This window comes from Ictalurus furcatus, chromosome 29 (genome assembly GCF_023375685.1).
Source record: "Ictalurus furcatus strain D&B chromosome 29, Billie_1.0, whole genome shotgun sequence".
Lineage (NCBI taxonomy): Eukaryota > Metazoa > Chordata > Actinopteri > Siluriformes > Ictaluridae > Ictalurus > Ictalurus furcatus.
Genome location: NC_071283.1, coordinates 105,001 through 118,680, shown reverse-complemented (window position 1 = coordinate 118,680; position 13,680 = coordinate 105,001). Strand labels below are relative to the sequence as shown.

Sequence of the window (13,680 nt, the reverse complement as noted above, 5' to 3'; positions counted from 1 at the left end):
AATTTTCACTCCCTCTTTTCCATTAATCCATCACACACACAGAAAGATTAAAATATAATCACTTGTATCACCTGTGTTTCAGGACTCAGCCTCTCTCACACACACACTCACTCATGAGTATGGGGCGGAGTCAGAGGCGGGGCTAAAGTAAAATCCATGTACACTAATGAAATGCAGAATGAAAACAGGAATATTTGCTTGTATTTTTCCCTTTCTGAAATTCTCACCTGCTTCTGTTCTCTTTTCTTCTGCTCTCTCCCCCTCTCTGTTTTTATCTTTTCATTTGCTCCAATTTCTTCATCATTCCTTCTTTAGATTCTTGTCTTCATTTCTTGAGGATGGAGTTTTGTCTCCCCCCAGTGGCGAGAACACACACGTACATTAACTCATATCAGTGTAAAGATCATTATATACCTAATTCACAGATTATATACATTACATACACTCACTGAACACTTTATTAGGAACACTACATTAATACTGGGTAGAGCCTCACTTTGCTCTCAAACAGACTCAATTCTTCATGGCATGGATTCCACAAGACGTTAGAAACATTCCTTTGAGATTCTGCTCCATGTTGACATGCACATCACACAGTTCCTGCAGATTTTTCAGGCGCACTTCCATACTGCGAGGCTCCGGTTCAACCACATCTCAAAGGTGATCTACTTCAGAGCCGGTGATTGGGAAGGCCACTGAAGAACACTGAACTCATCATGTACCTGAAATCAGTTTGAGATGAGTTTTGCTTTGTGACATGGTGCATTGTCATGCTGGAACTACATGTCTACCATTCATAGATAATAAATATTATTAAATTAAATTATTAAAGTGTGCCAAGAAAACATTCCCCACACCATTACATCACCTCTACCAGCCTGGACTGTTGACACAAGGCAGGTTGGGTCCATGGATTCATGCTGTTGGCACCAAATTCTGATCCTACCATCTGTGTGTCTCAGCAGAATTCGAGGTTCATCAGACCAGGCTACGTTTTTCCAGTCTTCACCTGTCCAGTGTTGGTGAGACCATGTCCACTGCAGACTCAGCTTTCTGTTCTTGGCTGACAGAAGAGGAACCTGACATGGTCTTCTGCTGTTGTGGCTCATCCACCTCCAGGCTTGACATGTTGTGCATTCTGAGATGCTTTTCTACTCACTATAATTGTACAGAATGGTTATCCGAGTTACCGTAGCCTTTCTGTCAGCTCCAGGCTGTCTGGTCATTCTCCTCTAATCTCATCAACAAGGTGTTTCCATCCACAGAACTGTTTTCTTTTTATTGCACCATTCTGTGTAAACTCGAGACCGTTCTGCATGAAAATCCCAGACTAGCAATTATAGAAATACACAAACCAGCCCATCTGGTACCAACAATCATTCCACACTCAAAATCATTAAGATCACATTTCCCCATGTTGATGGTTGATAAGAACATTACCTGAAGCTGCTTGTATCTCCATCATTTTATGCACTGCTGCTGCCACACAATTTGATGATTAGATAATTGTATGAATGAGAAGGTGTGCAGGTGTTCCTAAGTGCTCAGTGAGTGTATACATCACACCTTATACAATACACCAATCAGCCATAACATTAACACCACTGACAGGTGAAGTGAACACTGATTACCTTGTTACCTGTAAAGGGGGTGGGATATGTTTATTAGACAGCAGGTGAATAGTCAGTTCTCAAAGTTGATTGTAGGAAGCAGGAAAAATGGGCAAGTGTTAAAGTCTCTCAGATCCTTACAAGGACCAGATTGTCATGGCTAGACGACTGGGTCAGCACGTCTCCAAAACAGCAGGTGTTGTGGGGTGTTCCTTGTGTGCAGGAGTTAGCACCTACCAAAAGTGCTCCAAGGAAGGAGAGCCGGCGAACTGGAGACAGGGTCATGGACGCCCAAGGCTCATTGATGTGTGTGAGGAGCGTACGCTCGTCCGTCTGGTCCGATCCCACAGAGGAGCTACTGTAGCACAAACTGCTGAAAAAGTTAATGCTGGTTCTGAGAGAAAGGAGTCAGAACACACAGAGCATTACAGCTTGCTGCGTATGGAGCTGCGTAGCTGCAGAGTGGTCAGAGTGCTCATGCTGACCCCCTGTATACCACCGAAATCTCCTACAGTGGGCACGGTAACATCAGAACTGGACCATGGAGCAGTGGAAGAAGGTGGCCAGGTCTGATGAATCAGGTTTTCTTTTACATCATGTGGAGGGCGGAGTGTGTGCGTCTTTTACCTGGGGAAGAGATGGCACCAGGATGCACTATGGGAAGGCGGCGAGCCGGTAGAGGCAGTGTGATGTTCTGGGTAATGTTCTGCTGGGAAACCTCAGGTCCTGCATTCACGTGGATGTTACTTTGACACGTTCCACCTACCTAAACACTGATCCAGACCGAGTAGACTCCTTCATGGTAATGGTGTTCCCTAATATGAGTGTCCACTTTCAGCAGGATAACGCTCCCGGACACACTGCACACATTGTTCAGGAATGGTTTGAGGAACATGACAGAGTTCAAGGGTTTGACTCGACCTCCAATTTCCCTAGATCTCAATCTGATCCAGCATCTGTGAGATGTGCCGGACAAACAAGTCCGATCCAGAGAGGCCCCACCTCGCAACTTACAGGACTTAAAGGATCTGCCGCTTCCTTGAAGGCACAAGGGGAACCTACACAATATTAGGGAGGTGGTTTAATGTTATGGCTGATCGGTTAAATTCTACATACATTATAGATGGCAAGTTTGGAGATCAGTGGTGATATTGAGATGTTCCACAAGGTTCCCCTCTCTGTCCTCCTCACTTCATAATCCATACTTGTGTTTTCCTTTCTTCTGTGACGTTGTGTGCATGTTGTAGTGTTTGTGTTTTGGGTTAGTTGACTCAGCGTTTTACGTCTCGTCTTAGTGAGTTGAGTTTTAATTGATTTATTCCCCTTCGCTGTTATAATGTGCTCCACTCTTCTGGGAAGGCTTTCCACTAGAGTTTGGGGCGTGGCTGTGGGTGAGGTGCTGGAGGTGAGGTGCTGACGTTGATGTAAGGAGACTCCAGTTCCAGTTCATCCCAAAGGTGATGAGTCAGTGGGGTTGAGGTCAGAGCTCTGTGCAGGACTCGAGTTCTTCTATCTTTTCCCAACCTTCACACACCACGTCTTCATGGAGCTCGCTTTGTGCACAGGGGCGTCGTCATGCTGGAACAGTGTTTGGGTTCCTCTTAGTTCCACTGAAGGGAAACTGTGTGCTTCTGAGTTTGTGGCAACAGTTTGGAGAAGAACCACATATGGGTGTGATGGTCATGTGTCCACATACTTTTGGCCATGTAGTGTATTGCACAGCAGAGAAATGAGTAACCATTTCAGAGAGAGAGAGAGAGAGAGAGAGCGAGAGAGAGAGAGAGAGAGAGCGAGAGCGAGAGATGGAGAGTTCAGTGATTTATAATTCAGTAAAATCTACTGGAATACAGAGTACAACAAAATAGAGTGTACAATTCTAATGTTCAATATACAAACACCATCATCATCATCATCATCCTCCTCCTCCTCATCCTGCTGTTCCTCTGACTCAGGACACACACACACACACACACACACACACACACACACACAGTAGAGGAAAGAAAAGGAAATGTTGAACTTTGACCTTAAACAGCATTGTGTGATTAGCTGTCTGTAATACTGCGCTTGGTACAGCACACACACACACACACACACACACACACACCTTATTAACCCTCCACTGAAGAAATAATAACAATAATAATAATAATAATAATAATAATAATAATAATAATACACACACATTCCCTTTTTCTCACTTCCTATTCATTCTTTCTTTCCTTCCTATCTCTCTCTCACTCTCACATTCCCTTCTCCCGCCCATCTGTCCTTTCCCTTCATCCTGTGACATCATCACAGTGACGGTCCAAACTTAAATGCTGGTTTTGCATCACAAATGCAAAAAAAAAAGAAAAAAAAAAAAGGATTAAGTCTCTGTACAAGTATAAAAGTGTGAGTACACACACACACACACACACACACACACACTCCTCTGTGTGTACAGTCATACGGACTGTGTCCTGTGTAGTGTTCTTCCTGTCTGTAGTGCCCTTCACGCTGGTCCCATAAAACAGTCTCAATGAATTTACAGGGCTGCTGTGTTCTTGTGTGTGTTAGTTAATGTTCCATGACAGTCTCTCTTTTTTTGTTTTTAGTTCCACAAATTTGTGCTATTACTACTTCCTGTCTGCGCATTTCCACTTCCTGTTTGGCTGGTGTATGTGTGTGCGTGACAGAGAAGAGACTGTCTCCCCCTTTAGCTGTGTGTGTAAGCTGTGACTTCCTGTGTGTGTCCCTCCACTTCCTGGGTTGGCTCTGTGTGTGTCATGTGACTGTCAGACTGAACATGTATCTGCACAGGAAGCCGTGTGGTGGGGGCGGAGCTATGAGGGTGTGAGTGGGCAGGACCTGTGCCAGGGGGCAGGGCGAGAGTAATGGGTGTGATGGTGATTATCTTGGCGAGCTGTAGCGTGATCTTATCGCTGTTCTCCATGGCCGGAACCGTCTGGATCAGAACCTTCGGGGTGGAGGCTCCGGTCACCGTGGTAACGCTGGAAGGAGGTGGGGTCGCTGTTGAGATGGCAACCGGTGAGATCTTCTGACCCAGGGGCGTTGTCATGACAACAGGGACTTGCATAGCAACTCGGACAGTCCTGCAGACGCAGAAGAGATTACACACACACCAAACAATACACACACACACACGCACACACACACACACAGTACCTGGGTGCACTGGCGTTGGGAATAATTGTGGCATGCGGCGACTCTGTTGGCGTGGAAACGGTCACTATGCGTTGAATGGGCGTGACATTGGGCAAGGGCTTGGTTTTGGGAGAGGTGGGGCTTATAACTGGCCCCACCCCTCTCAGGATGCCCGACGTTTTGGAGAGGTCAGTGGCCATGACATGCTCATAAGCCCCGCCCAGATCATCTGCATCACACTTGTCATCATCAATGACAACAATGTCTTTAGGCATTTCCTTAAACTGGTAGACTAACCTCTGACCTTCGACCTTTGACAGGATCCCTCTTTGATAGTAGTACCTACAGATGGAGCAAAGAGAGCGAGAGAGAGAAAATGGGGGGGGGGGGGGGAGAGAGAGAGTGAGAGTGTGAGAGAGATATGCAGACAGACAGCATGTCCACTAGAGAGCACTGCTATTAAAATCCTTTACTTTCTTCTTCCTTATTAAACAATATTAGACAAAAGGCCCTATAGCCCTACTCTGGAACCCTTACGCCCAACACCCTGCACCCTGAGCCTGAACCCTTGACCCCTATTCGCTGCTGCCGAACTTTTAGAGCCTGTAACCCTGAGGTGAACACAGTGTCACACGAGACCTTCATCACGCCACATCTCCAATTCCATTCATTTCGCTGTGTTCCACAGTCCAAGTTTGGCAACTCTGACCTGCGAATTCATATCACGTGAAGACATGTGACCAACAGAAGATCGACATTTCACAGTGTGACCTCTTCACAAAAGCCAAGACTTAGGAAGCACCACCCATACAACATACAGCGGTGTCGTATCGTCCTGTTTTATACCACCCAGCTTTAAATATAAAATGAACATCAAAAGAAAAAGAGTTGTTCTGCTCCAACCTGAGCAGAAGTGCAGGTGCGTGTGTTTTTACCTGAGGGCACGTCCCATGGTCTCGTAGTTCATGTCGGGTTTGTTCTTGTGTTTGCCCCACAGCTTGGACACGGCTTTAGAGTCCACCAGCTTAAAGATGCCTTTCTCCCTCTGGGTCCACTTAATGTATCTGGGACAGGTGTTCTTATCCTGCAGCAAGTCCAACAGGAACTCCCACAGGTACGTACTGCCTACAGCACGCACACACGCACACAAAATCATCATCATCATCATCATCATCATCATCCACACACAAACACACACCCCAATATCACATACACGGTAATAGAAACACCTGTACACCTGCTCATCTATGCAGTTATCCAATCAGCCAATCATGTGGCAGATCAGAATGTGAACATTACCTGAACCTCTTGACCTGAATCTGCAAGATTTTATACACTGTGCTGTTGCCACATGACTGATTGCTAGAATAACTGAATATAAGCAGGTGTACATGTTCCTATTAAAGTGGACAGTGAGCGTACACACACACAAACACACAGTTATCATATACTCTCGTCACCATCATTCATACAAACACACAGCCTGACCTTTGCCCTCTCTTGACTTCTTCTTGATGCCTAAATCTGGAGAACCATTGGGGATGGGGTGGGGCTTATTGGGCTTCCTCCCAGCTACAGAACACACACACACACACACACACACACACACACACACACACACACAGCTCTTATATACAGACATCACACCAGTAAATAAAATGTTATGCTGCGTTAGCACTGGCAGTGGCAAGACACAACCTCGAGGTTGTGCACAGAGAAAGAAGGCAGAGCAATGTGGGCGGGGCAGAACATCACACACTTGAGCTTTATATGCAAATGATGTGGTATTGGTGTACAAGTGAAATCTGAGACAGTCATGTGATTGAGGACATGACCAGCAGGGGGCAGTAATCACATCCCTCTGTGTGTATTTGTTCTTACTTTTCTTTTTCCGCCCATCTCTCTCCATCCCTCTCGGTTCCTTGATTAAAGTCACCACCTCCATAGGCTCCACCTCCTCTGTGCTGACCTCCACCACTGTTTCCGTGACAACATCAGGACGCATGGCGGCATGCAGGAACTCTGGAGTGGATACACATGGAGGGACAAACACCTCTATACACACACACACACACACACACACACACACACACACACACACACATTTCATCCTGAGAATGGAATGGGATTCAGCACAAAAGTTCCAAGACTTTACTGAACATGCACGTCCTGAAAACTACTCCTCTACAAACAGCACATATTTCTGTGTGATTGTGTGTGTACCTGGACTGCGGTCTCCCCGCAAGCTTGATGGTGAGTCCATGTGTAAAAGAGCTTCTGCTGCTTCAATTGTTTTATCAGTGCAGTGAACACCGGAGCCTCCATGTACTGATGCCTCCACTGTAACACACACACAGAGTTAACAGAACTATGGAATTAACCTGTATCCATAATGTGTAACTGAATATACACAGCGGTTTTAAAGGTTCTACAACACAGTTATGGTTCAGACTGCAGGATGATGGCTGCTGCTTCCTCAATCCCATAATTCCCTTCACCAAATAAAAGTAGTTGTGCACAGATCTGCTGCTCCAGCTGAAGATAACACATCACTCACACACAACTTCACCTACGTCACCAGTCTTATTTTATCATATGATGACCCACAGCTCGAGACCCCCACCACACACACACACACACAAACACTACACCCCCACTAAACCCCTCACCTGCCCCTGTCTATCCACTCCTCCTCCCACACACTCCTGCACTGCCCATGTTTGGACACAAGTGCCTTCCATACAGAGCCTATCTTTAGGCATTACACACACACACACACACACACACACACACACACACACACAAGCTCCACAGTGTAGTGCATTTTTAAGGGTGCACAGATTGGTTTGAGAGACATCCTGCGTCTAAGTGTGTGTCTCAGAATAGCAGCGCTGCGCTCGTCTTCCCTGTTTACACGCTTTCCCTCCACTTCGCTTCCTGCCCTTCATGCCCCGCCCCCCACTCTGATTGGACGGTTTTCAGAATGACGCACGAACGGCGCGTGGCCGAGAGTGGCCGAGCTGAGAATTCGAAAGCGTCGCGCGTTCCTATTGGACAGAATTGGGCGTCAATCAAACGGCGAGCCCCGCCCCCGGTGGAGTAGCAACGCTTCCGCCATCGAAATATGTCTAGGATTCAATCGGATTTCAGTGCAAAAATATATAATAAGCTGTTTGGTTTAACCGGTTTTGATCGATATAAACACACATCGATTTAAAGTTCTAAAAACATAAAACATGATGGAGGGAGGGGTAATAAGGAGTAAAAACAGATCGCTGGTCTTGGTCGGGTTAGATAACGGGACGGGGGAGAGGCGAAAACTATATCACACGGAGTGCTAATGTGATTAATAAAACTAATTTCACTAAACATACATTACATATATTAATCCATTTATTAAGTCTGGAGTCAGGAGGTGTGCTGTTTTCCAGCCACGGTACATTCACATTTATCATCAAATCCAAGTGAGAGTGAATAACACCACCGCATCGCTGTGAACACCGCGCTATATATCCGTTATAACGCTTTATAATCATACACTCCTTACACAGGCTGAAATTAAAAGCCCAGTGTGTGTCCTTCCTGTGTGAGACAGCGTGGCACAGACGGAGGCAAGACAACACGCGCCACATCGCAAATCCATCCCTACTCAACACATAGGACACTACATAGGGGATGTGCGTCATTGCGTCACACACTACGTAGGACGCGGGTGTGAGGACTGAGCAGTCGTTTGGGATTCGGCCTCACGCGCGCTCACACTTCCTGGTTTCGCCTCCAAGCCCGTTATTTTTACACCGCTATCAACAAACACGCAGTTACACCACATCTACACACTTTACAAAACACCTGCAAAATAAACAAATGCATTTTTAAAACGCATAGCAGAATATTATAAAACCAGCCGCCATAAAGGTTCTACACACGGAACCGAACCAAGGTGATCCACTTCCTGCAATATGCCCTCCGCTAACTTCACAACTGCACCGGCGACCTACAACTTCACAAAAACACACAATCACGCACACTACCCCGAGTGGCAAAGCTGCTTTCTGAGAATTATGCCCGCATTACCTGCACGGATGAGTAAATCCAACTGGTTAGCGGCTCCCTCATGAAGCGACGTCGCCATGTTTAGCTTCACGTTCATACTCATTGACTCGCGTTATTTTCTTTCTTTCCCACCTGCACTCCGGCAGTTCCCGCCTCCCGCGCCTGACGATTGCCCAGCCCTCCTGTGCTGGGATTGGCTAGTAGCGCATATTCACGAGCTGTCAGCCAATCACAGCACAGGAAGGCGTAACTGCCCTGAATATAGGTGAGAGGAAAAAACAACGCCATTGACTCGCACGCTAAGCGCTCGAATAAGAGAGATCACTCCACCTCTAATATCGCCGAAGCACCGCCGCAGATCCTGCCGCACAGCGTGCCTCTGTACTATACGAAGAATTTACCTCAGAATTCATTTATTTACTTCATTATTTCAGTCTAATTTACACACTTATCAAACACGCAGCTTATCCATAACATATATAAGATATATAGCTCACTAACTGACGGATTTCTTAAATTGTCAGCTACAGAAATTTTACCTCAGAATAAAGTTAATAATGTAAGGGATTCTCTAAAAGCTACCACTAAAACTGATCTAATATTTTTATTAACAGCGTATAAATTTCTTTACTACGATATTTTTATGTTAAATTTGCACACATTGATAAAGAAATGATGTTGAAAATTGAGTCTGTTAATGGAGAAAAGCACAAGTCCATGCAATGTGACTAAAAATTGTGGTTTCACTTTAATAAGGTCATGAAGAAAATGTTTATAATTCTACTAAACTATAAAGACTTACCAATACTTCCAGATTTCCTAGCCTAATGACCACGGGCGTATTTTTGAATTCGTCACAGGACTGTGGGTTCACAATTCTGTGACGAAATCAAAAATACGCCCATGTTCCATTTCCAATTAGCAAAACAATTAGTAAAAGTGCTGACATTGGTGATAATTATACACAAGTAATTTTTTAAAAGTTTTTATTTTGTTGAGTCCAGTTTAAGTTAGATCTCCATCACCCACAAATCAGAGATGAAAAAAAGATGTGAAGCACCTCAGTGGATATTTATGGTGGTATAAACGAACTCAGCCTGAAGCTAGGTTTTACACATAATGTTTTGTTAATGTTTGACTGAATTACTGAGTTCAGTGATCTTTCTGAGGTCATACTGCAGGGCTGTATTTCAGCACACAGCCACAAGAGAGCAGAAGCAGTGCTAACGTTGCTAACGAAAAACTGCTAGCAGGCAGAGAGAAAGAAAAATTCCATCCATTTTCTGTAGCACTTATCCTACACAGGGTCACGGGGAGCCTGGAGTCTATCCCAGGGGACTTATGAGTCTGGGGACACCCTGGACGGGGTGCCAACCCATTGCAGGGCACACACACACGATCACATATACACACAAACACACACACACACACACACACACACACAATTATTGCTGGAGTAAGTTTAATATCTGTATTTTATCTGTGAATCATCTGAAAACCATTTCCCTCTCAGACTGTGTGACTGAATTACAAAAGACCTGAATGAAGAATAAAGTGCAGTATGCAGTGTGTAATCTTGCTCAAATCTACTGTTACAAGCAAACATACATTACAGCACAGAACAGCAGCGAGACAGAACACAGGGGCAGCGAGACGGTACAGAGTGGCAGCAGCGAGACAGTACGGGGCGGCAGAGAGACAGAACAGAGAGGGAGCGAGACAGAACAGAGGGGCAGCGAGACAGAACAGAGGGGCAGCGAGACAGAACAGAGGGGCAGCGAGACAGAACAGTGCTGCAGTTCAGCAGAGAGCCACATGAGGCAGTGTCAGTGTGTGTGCGTTACCCGTTTCCACTACTTCTGTCTCCACTTCCTGTTCCTCAGCGACCCCCTGCATCAGCTCCGTGTTCTCATCGTACACAAACACCTGTGCGGGTGAACATACCTCCTCTTCTTCCTGATCACACACTCCCTCTACCTCACACACATCCTCACACATATCCTCCACTTCACACACACCTTCACACACTCCCTCAACTTCACATACACCCTCTTCCTGTTACACAAAGAGAGAGAGAGAGACAGAGAGAGAGAGAGAGAGAGAGAGAGCAAGACAGAGAGAGAGAGATAGATAGATATCAGTCTGGACAGGCCAGTGTGTAGATGTGTTCATCAGAAAAGTTTGTATGTGTGTATGTACCTGATGTAGATCCTCCACTGCAGTAATGTACTCCAGCACGGCTCCTCCACTGTCTACCAACACCACCGACGTCATCCCGCATTCCCTACACACACACACACACACACACACACACACACACACACACACACACAGAAAGTTGTCAGTTCCCATGTCACCTCCCACCAGTACTGAGAGTCTGTCTGTATCTCTCCATCCATTCATACTCCAACATCTCTCCCTGTCTGAGACCCTTCCATATCTCTCTCCTGCTCTCTGTCTCTCTCCCTTGTACTTCTCCAGCTGAAGTGTGTGTGAGTGTGTATGTATATATTCACATGAAAGTGGCATCGCATGGCCAAACACAAAGTCACTTTTGTTTTTACACCAGACTGACCACACATACACACGCACAATCTGTGTCTACTGAATAAAAACCAACATTTTAATGACTAAAACTTATTTATCTTACAGACTCTTCTGAACAGATACAGAATCTGATGAACAAGTGCTGAATTTATGGAATATACTGAACAGGTACTGAACCTGCAGACTCTACTAGACAGGTACGGAATCTACGGAATTTAATGAAGAATAAACAACAGAATGTTTTATTGTAATAACTCAGAGACAGGCAAAGAGAGAAACAGACAAAGCATATTTGCAATAATGTTCAGTAAAATTTAAACACATTGATATTTCGTATTTGTTATTTTTATGACGTCATGTTTATGCGCCTCTATGACATGATCCTGACAGACATGAAACATCCTAATGGGCAGATAAATATTATATACACAAAACTAACTACACTGTTATTTACTCATCATCTACAGTTAGCATTAATGCTAACCCTACAATACTGTAAATAATCACTTTCAATCAAATTCACAAATAAATAAACACACCGTATTAGCATTTGCTAACTACCTAAACGCATTAAACATGCTAAAAGAGTGGAGACGCCATGGATAAATGGAGTAATATTTATGTACATTAAGTACTTTAATTACTGTAAACATGGCTCAACTCATCTACACTAGCTACACAGTCCGTTAGCATTAGCTGCTAAAGCTAACAGCCAAACTGCTGCACAAAGCGTACAGTGATGCTACGCTACGTTAGCAACAGTTATCTTAAACAAACAGAGCGCAGATAGTTGTAATAACAGTCGACATTACCTTCAGTACAGCGCAGTGAATACACAGTCAGATGTAGTCTTTATAAATGTTTATTATAATTAAGGCGCAGTTTTAAAACTCTGATGTTTTATTATATTAATATCTTATTAGCTATATTGCTAAAAACCTATGTAACCTGTCGGAAAATACGCGATTCTGTTCTGCGCATGCGCACCTTTAAACACCCGAGATCTCGCGTCTGCCGCCGATATAACACTGCGCATGCGCAAACTTTTGTTTTACATACGCGCGCCATCTAGTGTCCTGAGGCAGATATGGTACAGATTTAAACTACTGAAATTCGCAAAGATCTTTTTAAAATTTAAACTAACACGACGTTTCACTGACCCTGTTATCACCTTAGTGAGGAAAAGTCCTGTTCAGTAGTGAAATTGTATGTGTTTACTTTAATGTAAATACACACAATGTCAGTACACACACAGAAGTTTACATTTACCTCATTTAGCCGACGTTTTTATCCGAAGCGACATACAGCTGAGAGAGGATACACCTGAGCATCTGAGGATGACTACACGTGGACTGTGTGTGTGTGTGTGTGTGTGTGTGTGTGTGTGTGCTCTCACTGTGATTTGTGATTATAGACACATTATAATAACAATGTCATAAACAATGTGTGTGTGTGTGTGTGTGTGTGTGTGTGTGTGTGTGTGCTCTCACTGTGATTTGTGATTATAGACACATTATAATAACAATGTCATAAACAATGTGTGTGTGTGTGTGTGTGTGTGTGTGTGTGCTCTCACTATGATTTGTGATTATAGACACATTATAATAACAATGTCATAAACAATGTGTGTGTGTGTGTGTGTGTGTGTGTGTGCTCTCACTGTGATTTGTGATTATAGACACATTATAATAACAATGTCATAAACAATGTGTGTGTGTGTGTGTGTGCTCTCACTGTGATTTGTGATTATAGACACATTATAATAACAATGTCATAAACAATGTGTGTGTGTGTGTGTGTGTGTGTGTGTGTGTGTGTGTGTGTGCTCTCACTGTGATTTGTGATTATAGACACATTATAATAACAATGTCATAAACAATGTGTGTGTGTGTGTGTGTGTGTGTGTGTGTGCTCTCACTGTGATTTGTGATTATAGACACATTATAATAACAATGTCATAAACAATGTGTGTGTGTGTGTGTGTGTGTGTGTGTGTGTGTGTGTGCTCTCACTGTGATTTGTGATTATAGACACATTATAATAACAATGTCATAAACACTGTGTGTGTGTGTGTGTGTTACAGTAACATACTGAGTGATGAAGCAGTTACTTTTACCACCCCGAAGTTGATTAAATTCCTATAACAGCATGTCTCCAAGTGTTTTATTCATCTTACATCACAGCACAATTACATATTTTATTAAAGAATGACACGTTAGACTTTTTATCCATTTATGGTTGCATTTTATGTTGTGGAACATCAGTGAAACACGTTAGTTCCTGCTCTCACTTCAAGCTAATAAGTAAAAAAAAATCGCAGTTT

The 13,680-nt window shown here is 44.1% G+C and overlaps 1 protein-coding gene across 3 annotated transcripts; it reads right to left on the bottom strand.

Annotated features, from left to right (window-relative positions):
* Positions 1 to 3,415: 3,415 nt before the first annotated feature.
* elf2b (E74-like factor 2b (ets domain transcription factor)) lies at positions 3,416 to 12,344 on the bottom strand. Of its 3 annotated transcripts, XM_053619424.1 has the most exons (9): positions 12,170 to 12,344; positions 11,010 to 11,094; positions 10,655 to 10,865; positions 6,981 to 7,097; positions 6,639 to 6,812; positions 6,246 to 6,329; positions 5,693 to 5,882; positions 4,779 to 5,099; positions 3,416 to 4,705 (listed from the first exon to the last, which is right to left on the bottom strand). In XM_053619424.1, exons 2-9 carry the CDS (start codon positions 11,082 to 11,084, stop codon positions 4,309 to 4,311), a joined length of 1,569 nt encoding a protein of 522 aa, XP_053475399.1. In that variant the 5' UTR covers positions 11,085 to 11,094; positions 12,170 to 12,344; the 3' UTR covers positions 3,416 to 4,308. The 3 variants fall into 3 exon arrangements, with proteins under 3 accessions (XP_053475399.1, XP_053475401.1, XP_053475400.1); XM_053619426.1 differs by lacking the exons at positions 11,010 to 11,094; positions 12,170 to 12,344 and adding an exon at positions 8,832 to 10,168 and having other exon boundaries at positions 10,655 to 10,782; XM_053619425.1 differs by lacking the exons at positions 11,010 to 11,094; positions 12,170 to 12,344 and having other exon boundaries at positions 8,832 to 10,797.
* Between the last annotated feature and the right edge of the window lie 1,336 nt (positions 12,345 to 13,680).

Excerpts from the sequence above, each read along its gene's own strand:
- elf2b (XM_053619424.1), bottom strand. The coding sequence starts at position 11,084 with ATGACGTCGGTGGTGTTGGTAGACAGTGGAGGAGCCGTGCTGGAGTAC. Across the intron at positions 10,866-11,009 it reads CAGTGGAGGATCTACATCAG|GAAGAGGGTGTATGTGAAGT; the intron begins GTACATACACAC and ends TTTGTGTAACAG. Across the intron at positions 7,098-10,654 it reads GACAGAAGTAGTGGAAACGG|TGGAGGCATCAGTACATGGA; the intron begins GTAACGCACACA and ends TGTGTGTTACAG.